The sequence below is a fragment of the Gymnoscopelus braueri genome (assembly GCF_963280865.1).
Source record: "Gymnoscopelus braueri genome assembly, chromosome: 22".
In the NCBI taxonomy this organism is placed as follows: domain Eukaryota; kingdom Metazoa; phylum Chordata; class Actinopteri; order Myctophiformes; family Myctophidae; genus Gymnoscopelus; species Gymnoscopelus braueri.
The window spans coordinates 33547979-33571344 of NC_137624.1; the positions used below are offsets into that span (position 1 = coordinate 33547979).

A 23366-nucleotide genomic window follows, 5' to 3' on the forward strand; every position below is an offset into this window, starting at 1 on the left:
ACCAACCACGTGGTCACCGCATTCCTCGTCTTCAACGAAGCAACAGTTTAATCATATTGTTAAATACCATAAATAACCCTTAAGCCTTGCACTCATTGCTAAAATGACTCAGATTATGTGACATTACTTAATATCTGTGATATTTTAACGTTGTGTAACATTAACATAAAGAGGCTCATCATACCATGCATTCAGTGAATTCCTCTAGTCATAGAGGAATTATTAGAGTCTAATGACTCAATACATAATAAAATGAAGGTCAAAGGCTTTAATAAGCATGCTTTAAACGGACAGTCAAATAATGGCTTCTTTCTACGAACACAGAGTTTATAAACACTACGCACTTCATATTAAAACACTCACCATGTTCAGAGAAACCGCAAAATGGAGTTGGTTTGGAAAGTGAGTGTGTGCTCTATTCTTTCAGCCAGGTGTGCCAGGTTTTGGGAGAGAAATAAGCAATCATGGTGTAGGAAAACAAGCCCCAACAGGAGCGACTAGACTACTTGAGCACTTTAAACCTTGGATTGGCTATTTGAAAATAGCAGATCTACAAGCTCACAACGCGCCTCGGTGCGACGCGTTGTGAGCTTGGAGATCTGCTATTTTCAAAATAATCTTGGGGGAAAAAGAATGAAAAATGTGGAATATTTATAAATCTGGTACACAGGTCCCTGGCACAAAATATTTTCAGTCCGCAGACAAAATGCATACAATGTGGGGGTCCTTGACATGAACATGTTTGAGAACCACTGGTTTAAACAACATTTAGGAAACAAGCTGCCCAAATAAACAACTACAAGTTAGAAACAAACTCAAATAAGCAATTACACGTTAGAAACAAGCTCAAATAATCAACTACGCTTTATAAACAAGCCCAAATAAGCAACTACACTGTAGAAACAAGCCCAAAAAACCGCAACCCCTAACCAATAATTACAACTTTACAGAAAAACAAGCCCAAAGTCGCTTATAATAAGCAGACGTGGCAACAATGCATCTGTCCTTTCAGCCAACCCACGACGGAAACTGCGAGGGGAGGGACCATTGGTTGTGCGACAGTGTCGCGTCGCGCAGCACAAACAGCAGATGTACAAGCTCACAACCTCGTCGCCACGCGTAGCTTTGTGAGCTTGTAGATCCGCTGTTTTCGCATGCTCGACATCGATTTAGAATGGGCTGTCACCAGATGGAAACCTTAGATCCGGTCTAGAGTACGCCTACCGTATCCGGTAATTTGTACGCACACATTAATGCCACACATCGTTTCCGTATCCGCTCTAGACCCAAACCGGATCAGCAAACCTGTACAGTCAAATGACACTGGTCTAAGGAATAGCGCGTGCATAGGGCAGAAATACAAAAACTGTTTCACGAGATTATGTGCAGTGGTGGAAAAATGATTTTTTTGTTGTCATTCCTATATCCTATGACTAGAACTATTTTATAAAACAGGACTGTGCAAATTAAGGTTTAAACTTTTAACAATGGCTCCACCCTGGAGAAAAATAGAACACGACAAATAGTAGCACACAATATTTTATTCACTGCTTAGCATTTATATTTTAATATTATGCACACATATTATTGCTCAAATAAATTAAGGGAACACTTGAATCACTCATTTATTTTAATAAATATACACACAAACTTAAGGGGACAAAATTTGTATTTAATTCCTTGAATTGTTTTTGGGCAGCGTATACTGTGTGCCATCAGTGAGGGCTTATAAGCACTGCAACAAGCCAAGCAAATGTTACAGTATAGGCCACTTTACAAATCAAGCCTTCATAATTGCATTTACAGTAATGCTCAACTCATTTTTCTCACCTTAAAGATACTCTGTACTGTGCCAAAGGAAAACTGGTCATTCAGACAGATGGAAGAGTACTACTCATCACAAAGTGTAGTGGAAATCAAATGTAATATTTTTGCACCAAATTTTAAATAAGCTATATATATATTATGTATGTATTATGCTGTATGTGTGGATCAACGAATCGTGTCGTGAAGAACCTCTTCTTGGAAAGGAAATAGGATGCTCTCTGAATTTGCACCAGTTGACTTGTCCAATTACATCTCTCTCCTCCATGCTCCTGACTTTCTCCTGGCCTGTTTTTAACAAGTGTACGGCCGTCTCTCTTTCCATCACCACTGACTTCAGCCTTGCCATTGACCGCTCAATCTTCTTTTTTTATTTCATTTTCAATTTCTTCACAAAACAAAGTACACAGACATACAACCGCCCCAAATCCCTTCCCCAGACCCACATACGTAAAGGACAGACACAGATATACAATAACAAACAACCAGAAATAAAATGAAAGGTACAAAAAAAGAAAAAGAACACGCTTCTTATTCTACATCTTATTTAAACGTTCTGAGCTGGGCATCGAGACTCTCTGCAGTTTTGACTCCTGCTCAATGGTGGGGAGCATGTTCTTTTCTTTCAAGAGTATAAACCAGAGTTCATCTAAGTCTTCATTGCTTGTAGATTGGCTATTTTCAGCTAAATGTTCGCCCCCAGAAAAGAGGACTTCACCATGTACTTTTCAACGAGGTCAGCTTGTTCACGAGCTTGGCGTTGTCGGGGACGCCGATAGACCATGCAGGATCTCCATGTGCTTCCTCTTGTCCTTGGCGCGGTTGATGGTCATCTTAAACAAGCGACAGTACAGCTCCATGGCGGCCGGAGTGTCGTCGTTCCCCGGCACGGGGTACGTCACCAGGCTGGGGTTGCAGTTGGAGTCCATGATGCCCACGGTGGGGATGTTCATCTTCGCCGCGTCCCTGATCCCCACGTGCTGCTGAAACACGTTGTTGAGGGTGGAGAGGAAGACGATGAGGTCCGGCAGGCGGACCCCCGGGCCGTACTGGATGGGACCGTTGGTGAGGATGCCGCCCTGCCAGTAGCGCGTGTGGGCGTATTCCCCGCAGTCCCGCGCCGTGCACTCCACGAGGTGGCTGAACTGGCGCCGGCGGCTGACGAACAGTATGATGCCACCCCGGTACGCCACGTGGGCAGTGACGTTCAGGGCTGCTTGAAGGTTCTCCACGGTCTGATCCAGGTCAATTATGTCTTGGTCCAGACGACAGCCAAATAAGTAAGACTCCATAAGCCTAAAAAAAGTGAGAATTAAGAGTGGTACATTAGTAGAACTCATAATAAGGACTATTGTGGTCCTTAACCCATTAAAACCAGGAAAGCATATGTCATTTTAGATTTTAGCTATACATAGCAACATACGTTTTTCAAAAAACTCTTGGGATTTACAATAGTGGTTTAGAACAGTGGTTCTCAAAAATAGCAGACATACAAGCTAACAGCGAGTCACTTCGTGCCACGAGCTTGTACATCTGCTATTTCTTACATTTTCAGAAATATTTCAGGTGGTGGGTTCGCGAGGCCAAATATATATCATTGTGGGGGTCCTTGGCATGAAAAAGTTTGAGAACTACTGATTTAGAAGGCATTTGTAGAATCCGCCTCAGGTCGATATATATAGTTCTAACTCAAGTTGATTGTGGAGTCTGCATCACAAACATAACGGCGACGACAGTGGTGAACAATATCATTGGGATCACTTTCACAGCAATTTGATGAACGATAGAAACACTTTAAATCTCTTTTTTTTATGCAACAATCTGGCTGGTACATGTTGGTTATACATTTGCCTCTTTGGGTGTGAGATTAAAAAAAGTCCCCTACCCACAAATTTGCACATAACATTTGAAATAAACTGTAACATTAAGAATTGATGAAGCAGCACACCAACCTGTGTCGACAGCCCTTCTTATGGCCAAGATGCACCCTGGCATCAAAAAGGTCTTTCAGGGAGAAGAGCTCTGACAGACGGAAAAAATCTGCCGTCTCCAGAGGCTGGTTCAGAAGCTTGTTGTCTGTAATCTCTGTATCAGATATGACATAAAAGGTAATAATCAGAAAGCGCCGTCATTTGTGGTGAAGCAATTTAAGAAATGCTGTTGAAAACCAGGAAAGCATCTGTGTCATTTTAGATTTTTGCATTGGCTATTCAGAAATAGCAGATCTACAAGTTCACAGCACGTCACTTTGTGCCACACTGCGAGCTTGTACATCTGCTATTTTAGATTATTATTATCTTTAAATTCTAAGTGTGAAATCTAATTATTTAGAAGGCATTTGAAGAATCAGTGTCAGGTCTTAAAGGGTTAATCTTGGACAGGTCATGTCACCATTCTCAACACGGTGGGGTCCTTGAGGTGGTCCCGAGCTAAATGATTGATAAGTCAGGAACCAAATTGGGCCCTTTTGGGTCCTTCCTTAACTCTAATGAAAATGAAGTTACATTTACACTGAAGATGGGGAACTCATATATATATATATATTAAAAAAGTATCTAATAGGGGTCCATGGCCTAATGCATATCAAACTGGGGGTCCTTCAAATGAAAGAGTTTGAGAATCACTGGGTTATGTTATTCATGCACAAAGAAAGAGCAGTCTCACCTGTAGCATTGCTTTCTATGTTACTCTGTAGTGGTTTTAGAGCTGCTGCAGTGGCCTGCAGTTGTCCACTGCATAAATGCAGCAGTCCACTGCATACGTATGGTACCTTAATGGACCGTGAGTTGCGTAGCAACAAAAGTCCTACAGAATAAAGCAGGAAAAAAAAACATATACATCATCTGAATTCAATGTGTTGGCAACTCATGTTAGTTATTAGCTCAGTTGCTCGCAAAGTGTGGGCCAGGGAATCCACTCCGGTCAACCACTTAAGCCAGTGGGTCTCAAAGTGTGGTCCAGGGACCCTCATCATGGTTCCTTGAGGGGGTTCCAAATGTCCCCTTACGGGTGTGTGACTCACATGGAACCAAATGGACCCATGGGTAGTGTACACTCTCAAAGTTATAGGGGTCCTTGAAATTGAAACGTCTGGAGAACCCCTGACTTAATGTATAATGTTCTAGCTGGTTAGAATGTAATCAGCTAGGCTCTAACCAGCTAGACTTTAAGAGTCTAGCTGGTTAGTGGTTGAAGTCATGGTCATGATTGAAAAGTGGCGAAGCCATCCTTTAACTGGTTAGAATACCAGCTAGACTCTGACTCTATAAACTGGTTATAATGTAATACGATGAGAGAATAATGCTTGTGTATGTTTCTATCTCCAGTCCACACACACACACACACACACACACACACACACACACACACACACACTTGTAGAATTCTGTACTTCTAATCCAAAAACCAAGATCTTCTCTCTTATAGGGGGTCCCTGGAACCAAATCTGTTCAAATGGGGGTCCACGGCTTAATAATACGTATCAATTTGGGGGTCCTTGACTGACACTGTTTGACAACCACTGAGCTAGCCAACGGTTGCATAATGTGAGCGAGGCTGTAGGCTGTAAACAAGGTAACGTTACGGCTGCACAATAATATTATCTACATAAAATAATGACACATCATTAAAGACTGCATTATTTTCCTCAAATATCAAAACTAAGATATAAATGTTATAGTATGAAGTCTTCCTTTTACCTTTCGTTAGAACCCTGGCAGCCATGCTTGTTGCTATATCCCCTCCCACACATAGAAGGTCAAAGAAGCGTGACTGGTAAATGTAGTCCAATAGGCGCTATCTACTACGTGATCCACTTCCATGTGGACTACAACTCCCATTGCCTCACAAATAAGACGTCAAAAATGAAGCAATACAAACTTAAATGACTTTATTGAAAACGGAACAATAACAAAATAGCACTGTTAAAACCGCAGTTCAGACATAAAAAAAAACTTCAATGTCATCTTATATTAAAACAATTGCTTTAAGTTGTCATGCTCATGTCACAATGACTCAGCATTAAAGGAGTAGTTCATGGAAAATGACTTATTTTCTTTCAATTACACACCCCATGAAGCCTTGAATTCATGCAGATTTTCTTGTTTTTGTTGCATTACTGTGCCAATAATGTGATGACTGGGTCATCAGTCAGTAGGAGACTCAGTAGCAGACAAGTCATCAAATGATTGGCTTCGTAATGTGACAATCTCCATGAATTCAAGGCTTCATGGGGTGTGTATAGAAAATAAGTCATTTTTTAGGTGAACTACTCCTTTAACCATATAATATAAGGAGTTCCCAATGCACCTACGCCCACATATGGAGTGTGTTCACTGTTGTCTGACCTCAATGTGTTGTCATGGCATCAGCAGGCCAAATAAATCAAGTCAGCTCCATATATCGGCACAAAAGGGGGCATGCCCATATATGGGCATATACCGATGACATCAGCGAACTCCAAATAAGGCATGTTGGTTGGATCGGAAGTAGGTGTGAGAGCCGCATAGTGGGCTGAACCTCTAGTTATTTAAAATGTGACAACACAAATTAGATATAAAAAAAACCCATAAATGGCATTATTATTTAACATTATATAGCATTATATAAACACAAATAGCACCGTTATAGCTGCCAAACTTGAAAGTGCAACACTAACAATAAAATAATCTTAAACAGCAAAAATATAAAACTTCAAACAATATAAATCATGGCAACAAAACAATCTCACATTAACTGGTAACACCATTCAAGTATATAGTTAGTTGTAAACTTGTGAATTCCTGTTCCTTCCAGTGTAGCTAGCCCTTATAAAACATTGTTGGTTTAATTTATACATTACAGTTTACATATCACACATTACAATCGTGTCTTGGGAATAGAATTTGAATAGTACCTTTGGTTCAATGGTCATTACATTTAGCCTAATGAGAATGTTGCTTCTTTTAATCTCATCCTTGTTTAAGCCAAGGGCTACTTGGCCACGAGGCTGCAGATGTTAAACTAAGGGCTACTTGAAAGATAAGAATGTTTATGGAACTAGTAGCCTGAATAAAATAAAATAAACCAACCTCTAGCCATGAGGCTGCAGATGTTAATGGACATTTAACAATCAAAATAAGAAAACAAAGTGCATTTAGGCTTATAACAAGTGCATAACATTGTGACCCTGACACGTGAAGTCACTAGTTATCCTTTTCAAAAAGTGCCTTCACTAGGACATCACTTACAAATAAACAATTATTTAGGTTTAGAAATATTTCACAAAACAATAGAATATGCCTGACGATATATGTATCTGATCTAGGCATTTCAAAAACTGTTGGGATCAATAAGAAAAGAAAATAGAAAAGAAAATCTGTTTTGTGTTCTACAGCCTGACTCCTTCACGTATCCTGAAAAATAGATAAACTTGGTTATAAATTTCAATTTACTAGTCATTCATGTTATGTCCGATTTATACTTAGTTGCATGCTGGTGTCCCGCACCAAATTAAGCCAATCTACAAACTAGGCTATTTTTGGCACAAGAGACACTTGGTCCAACCAAGTATAAATCAAGACTTTAATTTTAATTTCTTTGCACAGCCAGAGGTGCAGGTGTGTACCTAGCAGATGCTGGAACAAACTGGAGAGCTCTTTTGACACCTTTCACCCTCTTCTGTCCAGGAACGGAAAGTCGGATCCCCTGCAAGCATTATTTGATCAACTTTTGACTCTGGAGTGGCAACCGGAACGCTCGCTCCAAAACACACTCGCCCCCCATTTTTTTCGAGGATTTTAGGAACAAGGTTATGTTTAGGTATAGTTTTACTGAGGTTACGTTTAGGAATACCTGGTGGTGACCGTTCCTAGGTAGCTGGATTTGACCCAGGGCGAGTGTTTTGGGGCGAGCGTTCTTGTATTCTCTGGAGTCATCCATGGGGATGAATTCAGAGATGCAAACATGAAGATGGTTTCCATTTTTCCAAAATTAACAACTTTAACCCTGGCATCTCAATTGTGGGTATGGCATTATAGGCAAAAATAAACACAAAAACGAACATTAAAAAAAAAAAAAAGCAACACGTTGAGCTTGTAGCGCGGCCATTTATCAATACTTAAGATTTTTTAGTTGTGTTTGTTAAGTGGTTAAAGTTCATTAAGAACAATATATGGTTTCCCAGGCATGGCATTGTATTATATTCCCATTGTACCAATAAGGCATGCAAAGGAATGTAGGCTATTGAGGAAAACAAGTCAGCTGTACACTGCTCAACCTTATGTCTCTGTAGCCTGGTAAACCATCCCGGAATTCACATTTCACATGTCTTCTGCAGGCGGAGTTTACGCGACCGGGATGGTTTACCAGGCTAATGTTTCTGTGGAATGGTACCTTCTTAGGACTCTGTGCTCTCCTGTGGAACATCCTGTGCCTCTCCACTGTGTTCAGAGCTATGTAAGGCCTGAGGGAGATGCCATGGTCAATGCTACTGGACAGACACCTGAGTAAGGGAGAGTAGGAGACGCATCAGAGTACAGATCCTCCATTATGTAACGCTACAATATATACAGGGCTAGATTTGTGGGGGCGGGGGGAACAGCGCTATACTATATGTAGGCTAAAGTATACTTCATCGTACGACAAATAGTGAAAAAAAATGCCGTTCAAGCTTACAACACGTCGCCTTGGCAACTCGTGGTGAGCATCCTCCCCCAGCAAATCGAACCCTGAATATATTTAATAAGTAACCAACCATACAACTACACAGGAACAGAAACCTGTAGAGCAAGTAAGGTGAACAAATATTAAAGGTGGTGGTTATGGTTGAATTGTAAATGTGTAGAATTTACATTGACGTGTGTTGGTGTGTTTGCATGTAACAATTAAGAGACGGTTTTGTTTGCAATTCACTCTTTATTACACAGTTGCACTTAAAAGATACAGCAAAAGTTTCTTTCTTAAACGGGTATGGGGGGGAAAAAAATCACTTTCTGCAAAATATTTACGAAAACTGGCAATGCACAGCATGTTCAGTAAGTCTTTTGTTTCTTCATAAACAAAAATAAATAACTTTCTCACATAGGAAATTCAAGAAAAAAACAAAACTATATGACAAAAACAACACGTTTGAAATGGCAAATCTAGTAAGATGAGAGGAGTAATTGTGGGGATTTTGTGGATTCTGGACATTTTAGGCCTGTGTCCACCAAAGCATTTCCCCCCCAGCTGAAAACACAAGGCGCTCTTCTAAATCACTCCTCCAAACATGTTTGGTTTCTTGGTTGTTTTTCCAACTCTCTGCGACCAGTTAAAAACACCAGATGTACACGTCGGCGGCACAGCGCAGAATAGACGCTCAGCGCCTAGTTCACGCTGCTAGCATTTCCAGCATATCGTTGCTGTCGGGGCAGAAACCTCTCACCTCCATCTCTTTTACTTTTTGTGTTTTTTCGTAAATTAATGCCCTTCTGGATCATACTACAGCGTCGCATAAAAGTATCAAAAGTAGCAGATCTGCAAGCTCGAAACGAGGCCTTTTTTTTAGCTCGTCGATTTGCTACTGTTAACTGTTTTGGACATATGAGGTTTTCACCCGACAGACGATATTGTAAATACACTCCCATTGAAAAGAATCGTAAACATACTCATTAAAAAAACACTTCGGTGGACACATGTAGAAAATAAGTCTGTTTGCCATTATCAATCATGTCATTGGTTATGGCATTTCTGTCCTTATATAAGCAACAGGCAGTGAATGGAGGGGAATGTATTCAAAGAAGAAAGAGATATATTATGTAAGTGTACGGTGACACCTTATCTCCAGTTCAGTTGAGAAAGGATAACGGTGTGTCTTTGCTTTAGTTTTGAATGTCACATTTTGAAATTGTGACCAAAAAGGTTCCCTTTGGAATTCAAAGCAAGGTGTTTTGAAAGAAAATTCTTCTATGACACTCTTCACTCTGCATAAAATGTGTCATGGTATTTGTCGAATCTGTCGGGCAGAAACCTTGTTTAAATGTTTTTCCCTTCTTTCTTTTATTTAATAAATGAATGCCCTACTACTTTATACTCCGTCGTATGACAGTTTTAGATAGATGATCTACAAGTTGTTTGCCTGCAGATGTGGTATTTTTTAAGAATTGTGAAAATGTTCGCCTATAATGACATGTTGTCTGTGGGTTTTATAAATGTTTAACCTATGAAAAGTAGTAAGAAGAGCTTGCTAATAACTACATTGGATCCATTGGGACACGGGTTCTTCTGTCCATTTCCTGAAAAGTAACGGTTTTGGACATACAAGATTTTTGCGCGACGATATAACGATATGCTTAAAATCTTCTTTATTTCTATGGCTATACTACCTGTGTTGGCTAAGACTCCCGTTTCAGTTTACACCTGGAATGAATGTGTCTTGTATCAAACACATACAATTAGGGCTTGGAAATGAACCTAAAATAAGCTGAAACCGATATTTAGAACCAATAACCAACTTAATCTTGCTCATGTGCGTTAATCGATACGTTTTTTCCAACACTGTTTTACTGCGTTTTACAATGGTGGCGTACAAAAAGTTTGAAAATAGCCAATCTACATACAAGCTCACAACGCGTCGCAATGTGAGCTTGTTGTGAGCCATTTTCACTATTTGGGATTTAATTGTTTAGAAACATTGATTAATCGGAATTGAAGCAAATGCTAAGAATAACCGGGATATTATTGATTTGAAGTGAAGTGATATCGCCCAGCCATATATAAAATCCAACTGTAAAGACACCCAAGACAGACTGTATACCCTGTCACCGAAATCCTATCTTGAGGTGATCCAACACACTTTGACATTAGTAACAAAGGGTAAATTCACTGCATATTTAATCCACATAAATCCCTGGGTAAAAATAAATACAAAATTCATGGAAATAAGCATGTATGCATGGGGTCCAATTAGTGCACCAAAAAGTTTAAAAAGCAGGCAGCTCACATTATAACTTTAAACGTATATTAACCAAGATCATTTATTTGTTTGACCCATTCTGCAATAGGAGGTCTGCAGCCAGAGGCTATTGTCTACTTGGGGGTTCTAGGCATGGTAATGTATGGGAACCCCATGTCTGGTAGAGTAGGCCAATTAGCTACATTCCAAAATTCACAGTGAGGAAGAAAGATAACTGTATTGGACATTAAGGCAGATCTTCCAACACATGTAGGGTAAACAATAATAAAGTGTGACTTGTTCTAAAATAACTGCATTGATGTTTCTTAACCCATAAAGACCGGGAACACATCTGTGTCAGTTTTAGATTTCTTTGGCTATGAAAAAAGCAGCAGATCTACAAGCTCATAGCGTGGCTATAAGCTTGTAGATCAGCTATTTTTCGAAAAATCGTGAACATTTGTGCAAATCTTTGAATATATACTTTTTAAAGCAAACATTTGTAACTCAAATCTTTGCTTCTGGGGGTCCCTTGAACAAAACATTTTACAAATGTTCGCTTTAAAAAATACATATTCAAAGATTTGCACAAATTTTCACGATCTTTAAAAAAATAGCAGATATACAAGCTCATTGTGCGGCACCGAGTGCCGCGTTATGAGCTCGTAGATCTACTATTTTTTCTAAAGTAGCCAAAGAAATCTTAAAATGACACAGATGCGTTCCCGGTCTTAATGGGTTAAATTATGAGGTCAGGAGATAAATTGTGAAAAAAGGTCTGATATTGATGTTCGTCCAATTTTTTACAGTTAAACTTAATCAGGTCATTCAGGTCAGAAATCTGATGAGTGATAAATCCTACTTTAAAGTATAGTGCATTTGGGTGGTGCCAAAACTTAAGTAGTTGCTTGTTGTACAAAATGGTGGTTGTATTGCTTGGCAGGGGTCTGGTGATATGGACTGATTACACAGCAGAAATAAGAAATATATATCGACTATTCTTTGTGGTGCCAAATGTGTTAAACAGCTGTATAAACGTACAAACATATATAAAAAAAAGAAAACAATGTTCATTTTTGTATCGTTATCAACAAACATTTCTTTCAAGCCTACAATTAAAAGGACTCAACATAGCGTTAAAAATATCCATTAGGAGGGCACGATCCAGGAAATGAATTCATGAAACTTGTTTATTATGCTAGGTGACTGCACAAACGAGAATAAAAGCCTATACTTACAATGTGGAAAATCCCTGCTTCTTCTCTGGACTTCCTCTTTCATCTGACTCACAATCTGTCTCATCTACAAAATGCTCCCCTCTTCTGGCTAGCTGCAATCCTTTCTCATCTGTCTCGGTGCTCTCCCTTTCTTTCTTTTGCTCCTTTCCTTCACTCGTGTCTCTGCTTCGGACCTGGACATGGTTGGTCTTATTTGAGGACAGCTCCACAAACACACTTTGGTCCTTGGGCATGTGCACCATGCTGCTCTCAGTCTGTGGCAATAAGCGCTGTGCCCTGTGGCCTCCTGGTGCAAGACCCAGCATAAAGGACTTAACGGGGAGCTGTCTGGTAGCAGATGAGGGATCGGAAAACGGGGAGCGAGACACGACATTCACCGGCGTGTCTGGAGGACGATGGAAAGGCACAATCGATGTGCTGCTTCTCGCAGAGGACCATACAGTGGCAGGTGTCTGTGGTTTGGGATAGCTCCCCTTTTGATGCGGTGGACTTGTCACCTCACTGGTTTCAGTTGAAGTGATGTGGAATGGGGTTTGATTAAGACACAGGCTCCTTGTTCCAGTCGTGGGGAGTCCAAGACACTGACGCCATTTCATTGAGTCCGAGCGAGACTGGGCAGTACTGGGACTCGCACGCTGCTGGGGTCTCGCCAACTCAGAGAAGACATTCTGGACATCACTGCTCCCAGTACTTGGTCTTATCTTCTCAGTTCGAGCAGCACCAGCCCCATCTGCTGGCTCTATGAGACTAGGGCTGTTAGAGTGGGGTGTGGAGAGGCATGATTTAATGACAGTTTTGAGTGCAGAGCTGGAGTCGTCTAGTAAGACTGTCTCCCTTGTTGGAAGTGCCTCCTTATCCTGAGAAGCTTTGGGTTCTGGACTAGTTGGCAGGGATTCTTCTGGGAGGTGAATAGCACCTTGTACTGGAATTTCAGCCAGCTGATCTTCCAATTTAATATCTTTATCTTGAAAAGAGGTACAAGCCTCAACATTGCCATTCCTTGGTGCATCTCCCGTTTTCTCTGTGGTGGAAACCTTGGCCTTTTCTTTTTCTGCCAGAAACTTTCTGATCTCCAGCTCAATGCTATCATCACTGTCTACACAGCTGCTTTCTTCTTTAATCTGAACAATATCCTGTTCTATATTGACCACTGATGGGATGTCTGCACCACCATTCCCTTTCAAGTTGTCTGTTTCAATTGCCTGGATATTGTGTTCTTTTCTCTTATTACATTGTTTGCTCTTCTTACTTAATTTATTCTGGTCTCTGATATCAACTTTCTTCAAAATGCCACCTTTGGCAATGGTATCAGCTTTCGGTCTTTTTGCCTGTAAAATGTTCTCAGATACAGGTTCCTTGTCTTGGAAACACTTCTTTGATTTCAGTTTCATGTCCCTTGTCCTTTTCGTTAACTTCTTCTTTGTTTTGAGCAAGTCTTTTATTGCGGTGTCGAGATCCTCATCGCTGTCCAGGGAGCTACTTTTGTCTCCACTCCTCTCTGTCTTTTCTAGTCCATAAAATGATAGCGGATTGATGATTGTGGAAACAAATGGCCTTGATCCGTTTCCAGCGACATCATCAGTGTTGTTATCCGTCACTTCAGAGAGTTGCTTTTGCTCTGCCTCTCGATGCTTTCTCTTTTGGGTCAAAGATAGCCTCAGAGTTTTCTTCTGGGCTGTAACTTCATTTACCTTAACAAGCTCATCCGCACTCTGTGGTCCTGTAGTACATGGAGCAGAGCTGGGTGGCTGGATGTGCATTTGGGCCTTCTGCTCAAGGAATTTCCTGATTTCTTGCTCGATGCCATCTTCGCTATCGATGGAGCTGTCATCACTCTGATCATGCGGGAGGTCAGAAGGAATGAGGGGAGTTGATGATTGATTTGGGGTATTGCTGGTAACGCCAACGTTGTGACTAAACACTTCAGGCATGACAGCTTTTGAAATGTCCAGTATTGCCTCCGCACACATGAGCTCTACGGGTGTGGTTGTATTGACCTTTGAAGTAGCAGGAGCGTGTTCCTCTGTAAACGCCTCTGCCTTAGATGAAAATACCCCATTTCCTTTACCTTTAGAGCTGCTTAGAAGTCTATTTTTCAGAGTGCAAACAGGTGTCGGGGGAGGCAGGCGGAATTTCACATGTTTCTCAGTTCGTTTCTTTTTCTTTCTGGATTTGATTTTTTTTATGCTTTCTGCACTTGTACTCTCGATAGGCTTAGGTGATGACTTAATTTCAGGCTTTTCTAACGATGGTTTCAGCACAGTCTTTTCTTTTAGTTGTTCAAGCTGGAAGCAGCGAATGGCCTCTTCAATCCCGTCATCACTGCTGGAGTCAGACTCCTCTTTGATTGTGAGGGGCTCAAAAGCTTCTGTGTCCGTTTTCTGTTTCTCCTTTTTCTCCAACTGGAACATTTGAATGGCCTCCTCAATTCCGTCATCACTACTTGAGTCCATTGAGTCTTCCTCAACCTTTATCTCATTTATCTCTTTAAAGATGCAATGTGTTGTAGAAGAGCTTTTGATCTGCTCTTTGATAGACATACTTTTGCCTGTTGTACCTTTGCTTATATCCATCGTCTTAAGTGGATTCTCTTTGAGGGTGGCCTTGTTTTTGCTAAACATCTTTTTGGGCGGAGAAGCAGGGGTCTCAATTTGGACAAACTTTGGAAACTGGTTGCTGGCAGTTAAAACCTTATTGCTGTCGGAATGTTGTTTGGAAATCTCAGGAACAGGTGGGTCTTTCCTGGGTACTTTTGATGGCTGTGTAACCTCGGCGTCCGGTTCTGCCTTGCGTTTGTGATCATCCTTTTCTTTCAGGTATTCCATTATGGCCTCCTCAATCCCTCTGTCGACAGAATCATCACTGTCAGAATCTTGCATCTCAGAGCCGACCACGAAGGATACATCATCATCTTGCCGGTGTTCAGCGGGAGACATGTGTTTGGATTTGGGTCCTGTGACAGGAACCACCCCTGCCTTGCATACTTGGGGTTGGCCCTCCTGTCCTGGTGGTAGCACATTATTCTCAGTCTCATCTCCCATGTCAAGCGAGGACTGACTGCTCCTCAGGCTCTCTATGATCATCTGGACCTTGTCTGAGATAGGTGTCTCTTTGGTGGACAACTCGATGTCACTGAAACTGAGGGGAAGGCTAAAGCCTGGGGGTGGGCCACAGTTTCTCCATTTTGTGTGAGACGCTGCAACTGGAGGTACATTCATCAAGTACATTCTAGTGAGCTAGGGGTGGGCCACTGGACCATGGGAGTGCTACTGACTCCAATTAGGATCGCATCGTTGAATCTGAAAAGAGAAGGGGGAAAACATGTTAGAATAACTTCATATATCTGAAATGGAATGCATTACAAATCATCATAGCCTAATTGATGGTTAGATTACTTGGATATTTGTAGAAGTGATTGGCAAGAAAACTATTGTTGCCATAATTATATAATGTATATACACAATAGACTACAGGCCTGAAACCTTAGGCCAATAGCACAAAGACGTTTTTAAACTGGAAAGAGAGGGTGTTAAATCTCACACTCTCAAATTCACATTCAAATGACTTTTTGTTGCACTCCCTCATGGAGCTACATGTGGATTATACTAGGGTCAGTCCACTCTAGGTGGACACGCACTGACCTTTTGCACCTTAATCCCTTGTATAACGCACTGACTTTTTTTGGGTCTTTTTTTATTGTGCTCCTTTTCCTCTAAGCACCTTAACGTCCATTGTCTATCATGCACAGTATAAGTATAACATGCACAGTATACAATACATTGCTGCTATGCTCAGGCACCTTAGTTTAGTTTTTTTTAGTTTTTTTACTATCTCAGGTAATTTGTAAATATGTAGATAACTTGTCTGGCCTTCTGTTGCTCTCTTGTTTTGATCTCCTTCCCACCTGCCCCCCACCCTCTTCTTCTCCCCCCCCCTCTTCTTTCTATGGAAACTAACGTTGCGATGGGAACGATGTACAAAAAAGAATTTCACCCACTTTTTTACCTTGTAAACCTGTGATGTGACAATAAAACTGATTCTGATTCTGATTCTGATTCACTTTACCAGCAATTAATTATATGCATGCACATAATTCAATTCACTTTGTCTGCCATCTGCTTTAAATACATTAAGCCCTAGATCAGGGGTCTTCAACAGGGGGTCCGGGACCCCTAGGGGGTCCTCAGAGTTACTACAGGGGGTCCGCCAAATCTTTGTGTGATATGTTTTTTTTTTTTACCTTAACCACTTGAACCCTAGCATCCCTATTCTGAGGAGAACTTTAGCCAAAAAAAATGCAGATCTACAAGCTCACAACGCCTCGCAGCGCGAGGCGTTGTGAGCTTGTAGATCGGCTATTTTTGGCGAGGTGTTTGGTGTAGAGGGAAACAAGAGCAGACCAAGTAAACAAAAAAAGTTGAATCTGAAACACAATTTAATATGCAATATAGAGGTGGTCCCTGCTTCATCTCTCTCTCAGCTAGGGGGGCTTGGCCTGAAAACGTTGAAGACCCCTGCCCTAGATGGATGGCAATGTTTTGGGCACAGGTTGCATCTTGCAATCAGTACACCCCCACCCCCGCCCATCTCTCTCTCTCTCTCTCTCTCTCACACTGCTCCCTCCCCCCTCAATCGCTGAACTATTATTTATAAACTTTAATACAACAAATGAGTAATATTGAATAATTAGGCAAAACATTACAATATACATATACTTGGTTCAAAGTGTCGCTTTCGATATATTTTTGGTATATTGTAGAGTTGTTTCGATACTGATACCAGTATCGGAAGAGCTGCCGATACTGCTTTAAATACTGGTATCGGAGAGTATGACAGTCTATGCCATATGCCATTTCCAATACCACATCATTAATTCACTAATCATTAATTTATCAACTTAGAATAAGGATTAAACACTGTGTAAATGAGACTTATTAATAGTTTATTAATCAGTTAATCTTTCTGCCAGGTAACTTTATGTAGCAGCAAACTGATATTAGCTTTGCTTAATGTTTGTTTACAACTAGTGCAGTATACAGTTATCAGAGTACTGGAGGCCAGTCTATGATGACAGTCATCTATGTCTGATCAGTACTATTTTGTTAGTCATCATCTCCATATTTGGGCAAAAAACAAATACATAATGTTCTCAGACTAGAAGGAAAACAGACTCAGATCCCACAAGAGGTCATTTGTATGGTGGGGATTTTTTATTTGCCACCTGTGCGGCATTCGCATACTTATAGAACACCTCCCGCTCCCTGTCTTTTTATCAGTTTAAATGACTAAACATGTTTGCAATAAGAACAGCCAAGATTCCACACTAATTAGTTATAACATCTTTAAGTAACAACTAAATATGCAAGCCCTAAGGCAGCACCAACATCTCCTGCAATTGCAGACTGCTTTGACTACAACTAATTAACACCCACTTGAACCCTAGCATCCCAACTCTGGAGGAACATTTGCAGAAAAAAGCAGATCTACTGTACGAATTCATAACGCATTCAGCTTGTGGATCGGCTATTTTCGGCTAAGAGATCTTTCTTATCTAGAGGGAAGTCTAGAGCCGAGTCAACTACAGTAAGTATACAGGTTTTAAGTGGTTAATTGAATGTAACGAACGACCCCATCCTGGCAAGGATGGGGTCACTCTGCGAGAGAGATTACATTGCAGTGATCCATTGCATATAATGATTATGCTGACATTTACGTGAGACAACTCAACATAGTCAGTGCTGGGGGATAGGATAGTGAATTATATAATTCTATAATTCACAATTAATGGCCCATTCCTCTGCTTTTGAAGACAATAGGTAGTACAGGCTATTGTTTATCATTGTCGAATGAGTGTGTAAAACGCCTGCATCTGTGTTTATACTCTTCTGTGTTTACAGTTAAACCAGTGTCCATTGGATTGGATGGATTATGTCATTAAATGCGACTACATTACATTACATTACAGTCTATGCACTACATTTTAAATGATGCCATAAATTGGGCACTCGGGTAGTGCAGGAGTAAAACATTTCCAGCCAACCACTGCAGAGACAAGGGTTTTGAATCCTACACAGTGCATCCGGCTTGCCCCGGGATGCCCCCAACAATCACAACTGTTGTCCCAGGTTTCCAGACGGAGCCATACCCATGTCCTGCTCCGGCTCAGTGTCCCCTAGCGTCGTTTGATTGGCTCAGCAGCAGATTTGAATGGGAAACACAAAGGACACCTTTATGCGTTTCCCATTCAAATCTGCTGCTGAGCCCAATCAAATGAAGCTATTGGAAAATGAAACGTGAAAAGGAAACAGGTATGCATGGATTAAAGCAAAAATAAAATCTCACGACTGAAATGTTTTGAATTGACCAAGTCCTAATTTGTGAAAACAGTGTGAAAGGAACCCCCCCCACACACACACACACACTAGCACTGATTCCTAAACAATTAACACAATATGTAAAATTATGATGTTTAAACTTTTCTTTTACATGAAATATCCGAGACCATTCAGATTTCATGGAAGATGCTTCTGAATATATTGCTAGTTTGATCACTTCAAATGCTCTAATCTTAAAATAACTGAAAAATAGCCTATCTACAAGCCCTCAATGCGACTACGACGCATTGAGAGCTTGTAGATCGGTGCTGGCTTATGTGGAATCCAAATGACTGAAATCAGTTGAAAACTTGAATCCATGGGGTATGCCTATCTTCTGGAAACGTGGGACAATCATGCGCAGGGCCTGTTGGCCGTGTTCGTGGGGGAGAAGCCTGGGGGGCAGGGCGGGTCGATCTGTCCCTGGCACTGCACTGACGACTCCTACAGGGTTGGTCAAGTTGCCTGTTCAGTCAGTGTAGGTGTAGATTGAAGAATAGCGTGTAGCCTACCTCTTGTATGTGTTACGCCCTCCTGGCGAAACTCCTCACCGTCAGGTGAAAAAGGAGCAGTCTTGGTGTCATGCGTGTCAGAGGAGACTCAGACACGTGGTTGGTTGTCTGTGCTCTACCTAGGAGGACCAACCGCAGGAGTCAGCGGTGACACGGCGCTGGGATACACAGGTCATCAGGAATTGGCATAGTGACTAAATTGGGAGAAAAGAAAAAAGGGGGTGAAAAAAAGGATTATAAAACAAGTTATGCTATGCCAAGTTAATAACTCACTAGTTGCTAACTTAACTAGTAGCTAAGCCTCTGGTAGGGACTAGGGCTGTCACGATTACAGATTTAAGTTGACGATTAATTTATTGTCACACAAATAATTGTGATTAACGATTAAATTGTGTTTTTGGCATCGAACATTGGAACATATGAATAAAAGCGTAATCTCTGTTTGACTTTGACAAATAACTTAAATATACAAAGAAATTACTTATGATTTAATAATTTCATACTTTGAAAAACATTTAAAAAATAGCGGAAACAGCTGATCTACAAGCTTGCAACGCGTCACAAAGTGACGTGTCGTAAGCTTCTAGATCTGCTATTTCTGCTTTTTTACATTTTGACGATTATGACGATTATGCTAAATAATTGCGATTAGACGATTATGCAATAATTATTAGGGGCTTAGGGACTTTAGGCCCTAATTTAGGACTTAACCACTTAAACCTTATACATATACCCAATATAGTTGACTGGGATCCCACTGGGCTCTACACTAGAGCTGATTTATTCCCGATACCGATTCCCATAACTTGAGCATCGGTCGATACCAATGTGTAAGACAAAGAAATCTAATACAGTGGGGTGAGGTCCAGGGAGTCTCAGGGTTCCTTGAGGGGGTTCCAAATGGACCCTTACAGGTCTGTCATTCTGAAAGTGTACAGATGGAACCAAATGGACCCCTACAGGTTCCATCTGTACACTCTCAGAGTTATGGGAGGGTCCTTGAAAACCACTGATCCAGGAATAAATAAAACTGCCATTAATAATTGTTTAAGTGCAGTTAGTAAAATAATGTAAATGGTGCAGTATGAAACGGCATTCAAAATACTAAATAATTGATGACACATCATCATGTGATAAATTATGTGGCATCGGAATGGCAGACTGGCATACTCGTCAATACCGATACCAGTAGGCTATTTTAGGAAGTATCGTGTTTTTTGTTTTGTTTTACTGGTCTCGGTATCGGAACAACTCTACTACTGCTCTTTACTAGGCACACTCCATTCCGCCCCCGAAAACAGCTGATCACTACACCCACACTATTTTAACCCAGAATGGGGATTATAATTAGTGTTCATGTGATGACATTTCGTTCAGCTTGGGTGGCAGTGGATAATGTGAACACAGGTTTTCTGACCTCCAATGGCACGTAAACTTGTGTAGTACATGTGGCCAATGGCATTCAATTAGTGACTACACATCACTGGCAAATGTCAACACAGCTGTTAGCAGGTGTTAAAGAAGACAAATGGCGTGTTGATTGAGCCCCCCCCCCACCCCCCATGCTCATAGTGGCCATCCTGAATAGTGCTGTATGCAAGCCACTAAACAGTACCTGCCTATTAACAGTGGTGGAAGTACTACTCAGATATTTTACTTAAGTAAAATTAGAAATAGCACTGTTGTAGAAATACTCAGTTAGAAGTAAAAGGCCTGTCTTCAAAATGTTACTTGAGTAAATGTACAAAAGTATTGGCATCGAAATACAACACGTCGCATCGAGCTTGTAGATCTGCTATTTTCAAGCATTTTTGTACTTTTACTTTTGGTACTTTAAGTACTATACAATAGGGCTGAAGTGGTTAATGTATATTTTATAATATGATAATTTATATCTGCAAAGTAACTAGTAAAAGTTTTCAAATAATTGTAGTAGAGTAAAAGTACAATATTTGACTCTGAGATGCAGTGGAGTAGAAGTAAAACATTTTTATTTTTATTTTTTTATTCGTGTTAAAATGAAAGTTCAAACTGGATAATTTTAACATGTTCTGACTGTATGACATAACGAGGTGTCGTTGTGTTGCTAGTGTTTAGTGGTGTAAAGTAACTAAGTACATGTACTCAGCTCAAGTAGCATTAACCATTTCAGCCCTATTTCATACTTTTACTATCTCACAATGCAATGTAGATCTGCTATTTTTTCTTTTTTAAATGCATTTTTACTTTTGATACTTTAAGTATATTTTGATGCCAATACTTTGGTACTTTTACTCAAATGACATTTTGAACACAGGACTTTTGCTTGTAACAGAGTATTTCTATATTGTGGTATTGCTACTTTTACTTGAGTGAAATATCTGAGTACTTCTTCCACCACTGGTGTTTTCCACCCTCCGACAACAACAACCACCGCGGGGCTGCTGAGCCTGTCGGCCCGGCTCTGGCCGCTCCACAGCCCGGGGTGAGGCACTAGGAGAATCCCCTGCTCAGAGTGCTCCAATGCCCGGTGTGAGGCACTAGGAGACTCCCCGGCTCCTAGTGCTTCCGCTGCTCTGACCGCTCCGCTCTGGTCCATAGCGTCCAAAGGAGTTCTCCTTATTAACGCTAAGTTACTTTTCGGCCATTGCCTGCATACAGCCACAGTACAGCCTCTCGTCTGTAGACAAAATAAAGAATATACTTTCGCTACTCACCAAAACAAAGACGGGTTTAAGATGTTGAAAGCCTACTTTCCTTAGTGGGAACGCTCTGAGCCCCCCACCTTCCGTGTAAAATACACTTTATGGACAGAAAATAAAATATTTCACCGGAAGGAATTTTTTTTTAGTTGCTCCACTGCGTCCCCTACAGATCTTCTCAACAGAAAAATCCCAGCGACCAAATCTGTAGGGGGCGCAGTAGAGCAACTAAATTGTTTTTCTTTCCGGTGAAATGTTTTATTTTCTGTCCAAAAAGTGTATTTTAGACGTGAGGTGGTGGGCTCCGAGTGTTCCCACTAAGGAAAGTACGCTTTCAACATCTTAAAACCATCTTTGTTTTGATGAGTGGCAAAAGTGTATTTTTTTTATTTTTTACTAGAGACGAGAGGTCCGATGCCCGGCGTGAGGCTCTAGGAGACTCCCCGGCTCTGACCGCTCTGATGCCCGGTGTGAGGCTCTAGGAGACTCCGCAGAGGCAACCATGTTTCTCCGTAACCCGGGCCGTGGATGTCAAAATACCGACATCACGGCCAGAAATGAACTAACATGGCCCTAAACATTTCCCCATTCACACTAACACGACACAGTGTATCTGAAGAAAGCGACACAAATGTCTCCAGTAGCGGCAGGAATGGATACAATTGTTTCTACTTGCGTGACTTCAAAGAAGACGCTGTCTGGCGGCCCTCGGCTCGCTGCTGCTGCAGCCCCGGCATTTTAGTTTTTCCGGGGCGAAGAGAAGACACGACAGCCTCTTTGTATTCTTGTTTTTAATCGTTATTATTACACCGCAGACGACCGTAAACCCGGGTTTTTTTCTTTTCAAAGAACACTTACACATAGAGTCAGCATTCACGCACATGGAAGTTGAACTTACCCGAGTTATTGTTGGTCCGTGGTAAAGATCTGTACAGCTCCAGCCAGTCGGTGTGCTGCTGCTGCTGCGGCCGGTGGGTGAGGTGGTTGTCTGCGGATCTTCAGCCTCCACACACTGCTCAGCACCGCGGACACGGACACGCGCCTAGGGCTGGCTGGATGCCTCCTGTCTGTCGAGTCCACTGTCCCCCCCCTCTTTGACTGTCGTCAGGCTTGGTTAAGCTAGCTGGGCTGCTGGGGGTCCTAGTGGATACAGGATAGGTGGGCACTAGTAGGGACATCTGGGCACCTCGATGTAAAATTGGCTATTTTGTCCAAAATTTAAATGTATTTGAAAAATGGTCTTAGTAATGTAAAAATAGTCAATTTAACACAGAGGTGCTGACTCTGCCTTGGTGCCCACCTATCATGTTACCCTCCTAGTGATTCTGGACCCCCTTCATTTTTGAAGAACTCCCAGTTTGATAATGCATTTACATGGCGTAAATAATAACCCCATGTAATTATAATAAATTATAATTATTTTTCTCTGTGGGACCCCAATCTTTACTGTAAGGTCCCCAGTGATAATTTAAAGGTGCTTTAAGTTTAATTTAACACACACACACACACACACACACACACACACACACACACACACACACACACACACACACACACACACACACACACACACACACACACACACACACACACACACACACACACACACACAGTGTTTATTGGGTGAAAAGGAGCTGGAGAGATGGGGAGACCCCTGTTACTGAACACTGTTGTAATTATTATCAGAATAGAGCTTTAACTTATTTAAAAAAGTTTTGTTGTAAGTTAACACAAAATATCACACATTAAGTCAATTTGGTTAACTAGTGATTTAGCTCATGTTTTGCTGTTTGAGCACAATAACCAATAACATTTGACAATTCAAT

General features: G+C 41.1%; 2 protein-coding genes across 2 annotated transcripts; both read right to left on the minus strand.

The window, feature by feature from the left end:
• Positions 1-1583: 1583 nt before the first annotated feature.
• Positions 1584-5574, minus strand: mrps2 (mitochondrial ribosomal protein S2). Its single transcript, XM_080419017.1, has 4 exons — positions 5523-5574; positions 4489-4629; positions 3777-3909; positions 1584-3120 (listed from the first exon to the last, which is right to left on the minus strand). The coding sequence occupies exons 1-4, from the start codon at positions 5545-5547 to the stop codon at positions 2571-2573; spliced, it is 849 nt and encodes a 282-aa protein (XP_080275143.1). The 5' UTR covers positions 5548-5574; the 3' UTR covers positions 1584-2570.
• A 509-nt stretch (positions 5575-6083) lies between these two features.
• ppp1r26 (protein phosphatase 1, regulatory subunit 26) lies at positions 6084-22581 on the minus strand. Its single transcript, XM_080419901.1, has 6 exons — positions 22439-22581; positions 18860-19053; positions 11974-15272; positions 8197-8305; positions 7430-7509; positions 6084-7217 (listed from the first exon to the last, which is right to left on the minus strand). Exons 3-6 carry the CDS (start codon positions 15198-15200, stop codon positions 7193-7195), a joined length of 3441 nt encoding a protein of 1146 aa, XP_080276027.1. The 5' UTR covers positions 15201-15272; positions 18860-19053; positions 22439-22581; the 3' UTR covers positions 6084-7192.
• Between the last annotated feature and the right edge of the window lie 785 nt (positions 22582-23366).

Excerpts from the sequence above, each read along its gene's own strand:
- mrps2 (XM_080419017.1), bottom strand. The coding sequence starts at position 5,547 with ATGGCTGCCAGGGTTCTAACGAAAG. Across the intron at positions 4,630-5,522 it reads TGCCAGGGTTCTAACGAAAG|GACTTTTGTTGCTACGCAAC; the intron begins GTAAAAGGAAGA and ends TTTATTCTGTAG. Across the intron at positions 3,910-4,488 it reads CATAGAAAGCAATGCTACAG|AGATTACAGACAACAAGCTT; the intron begins GTGAGACTGCTC and ends TATCTGATACAG.
- ppp1r26 (XM_080419901.1), bottom strand. The coding sequence starts at position 15,200 with ATGTACTTGATGAATGTACCTCCAGTTGCAGCGTCTCACACAAAATGG. Across the intron at positions 7,510-8,196 it reads GAGCACAGAGTCCTAAGAAG|GGGATCCGACTTTCCGTTCC; the intron begins GTACCATTCCAC and ends TAATGCTTGCAG. Across the intron at positions 7,218-7,429 it reads TTTGTTCCAGCATCTGCTAG|GATACGTGAAGGAGTCAGGC; the intron begins GTACACACCTGC and ends TCTATTTTTCAG.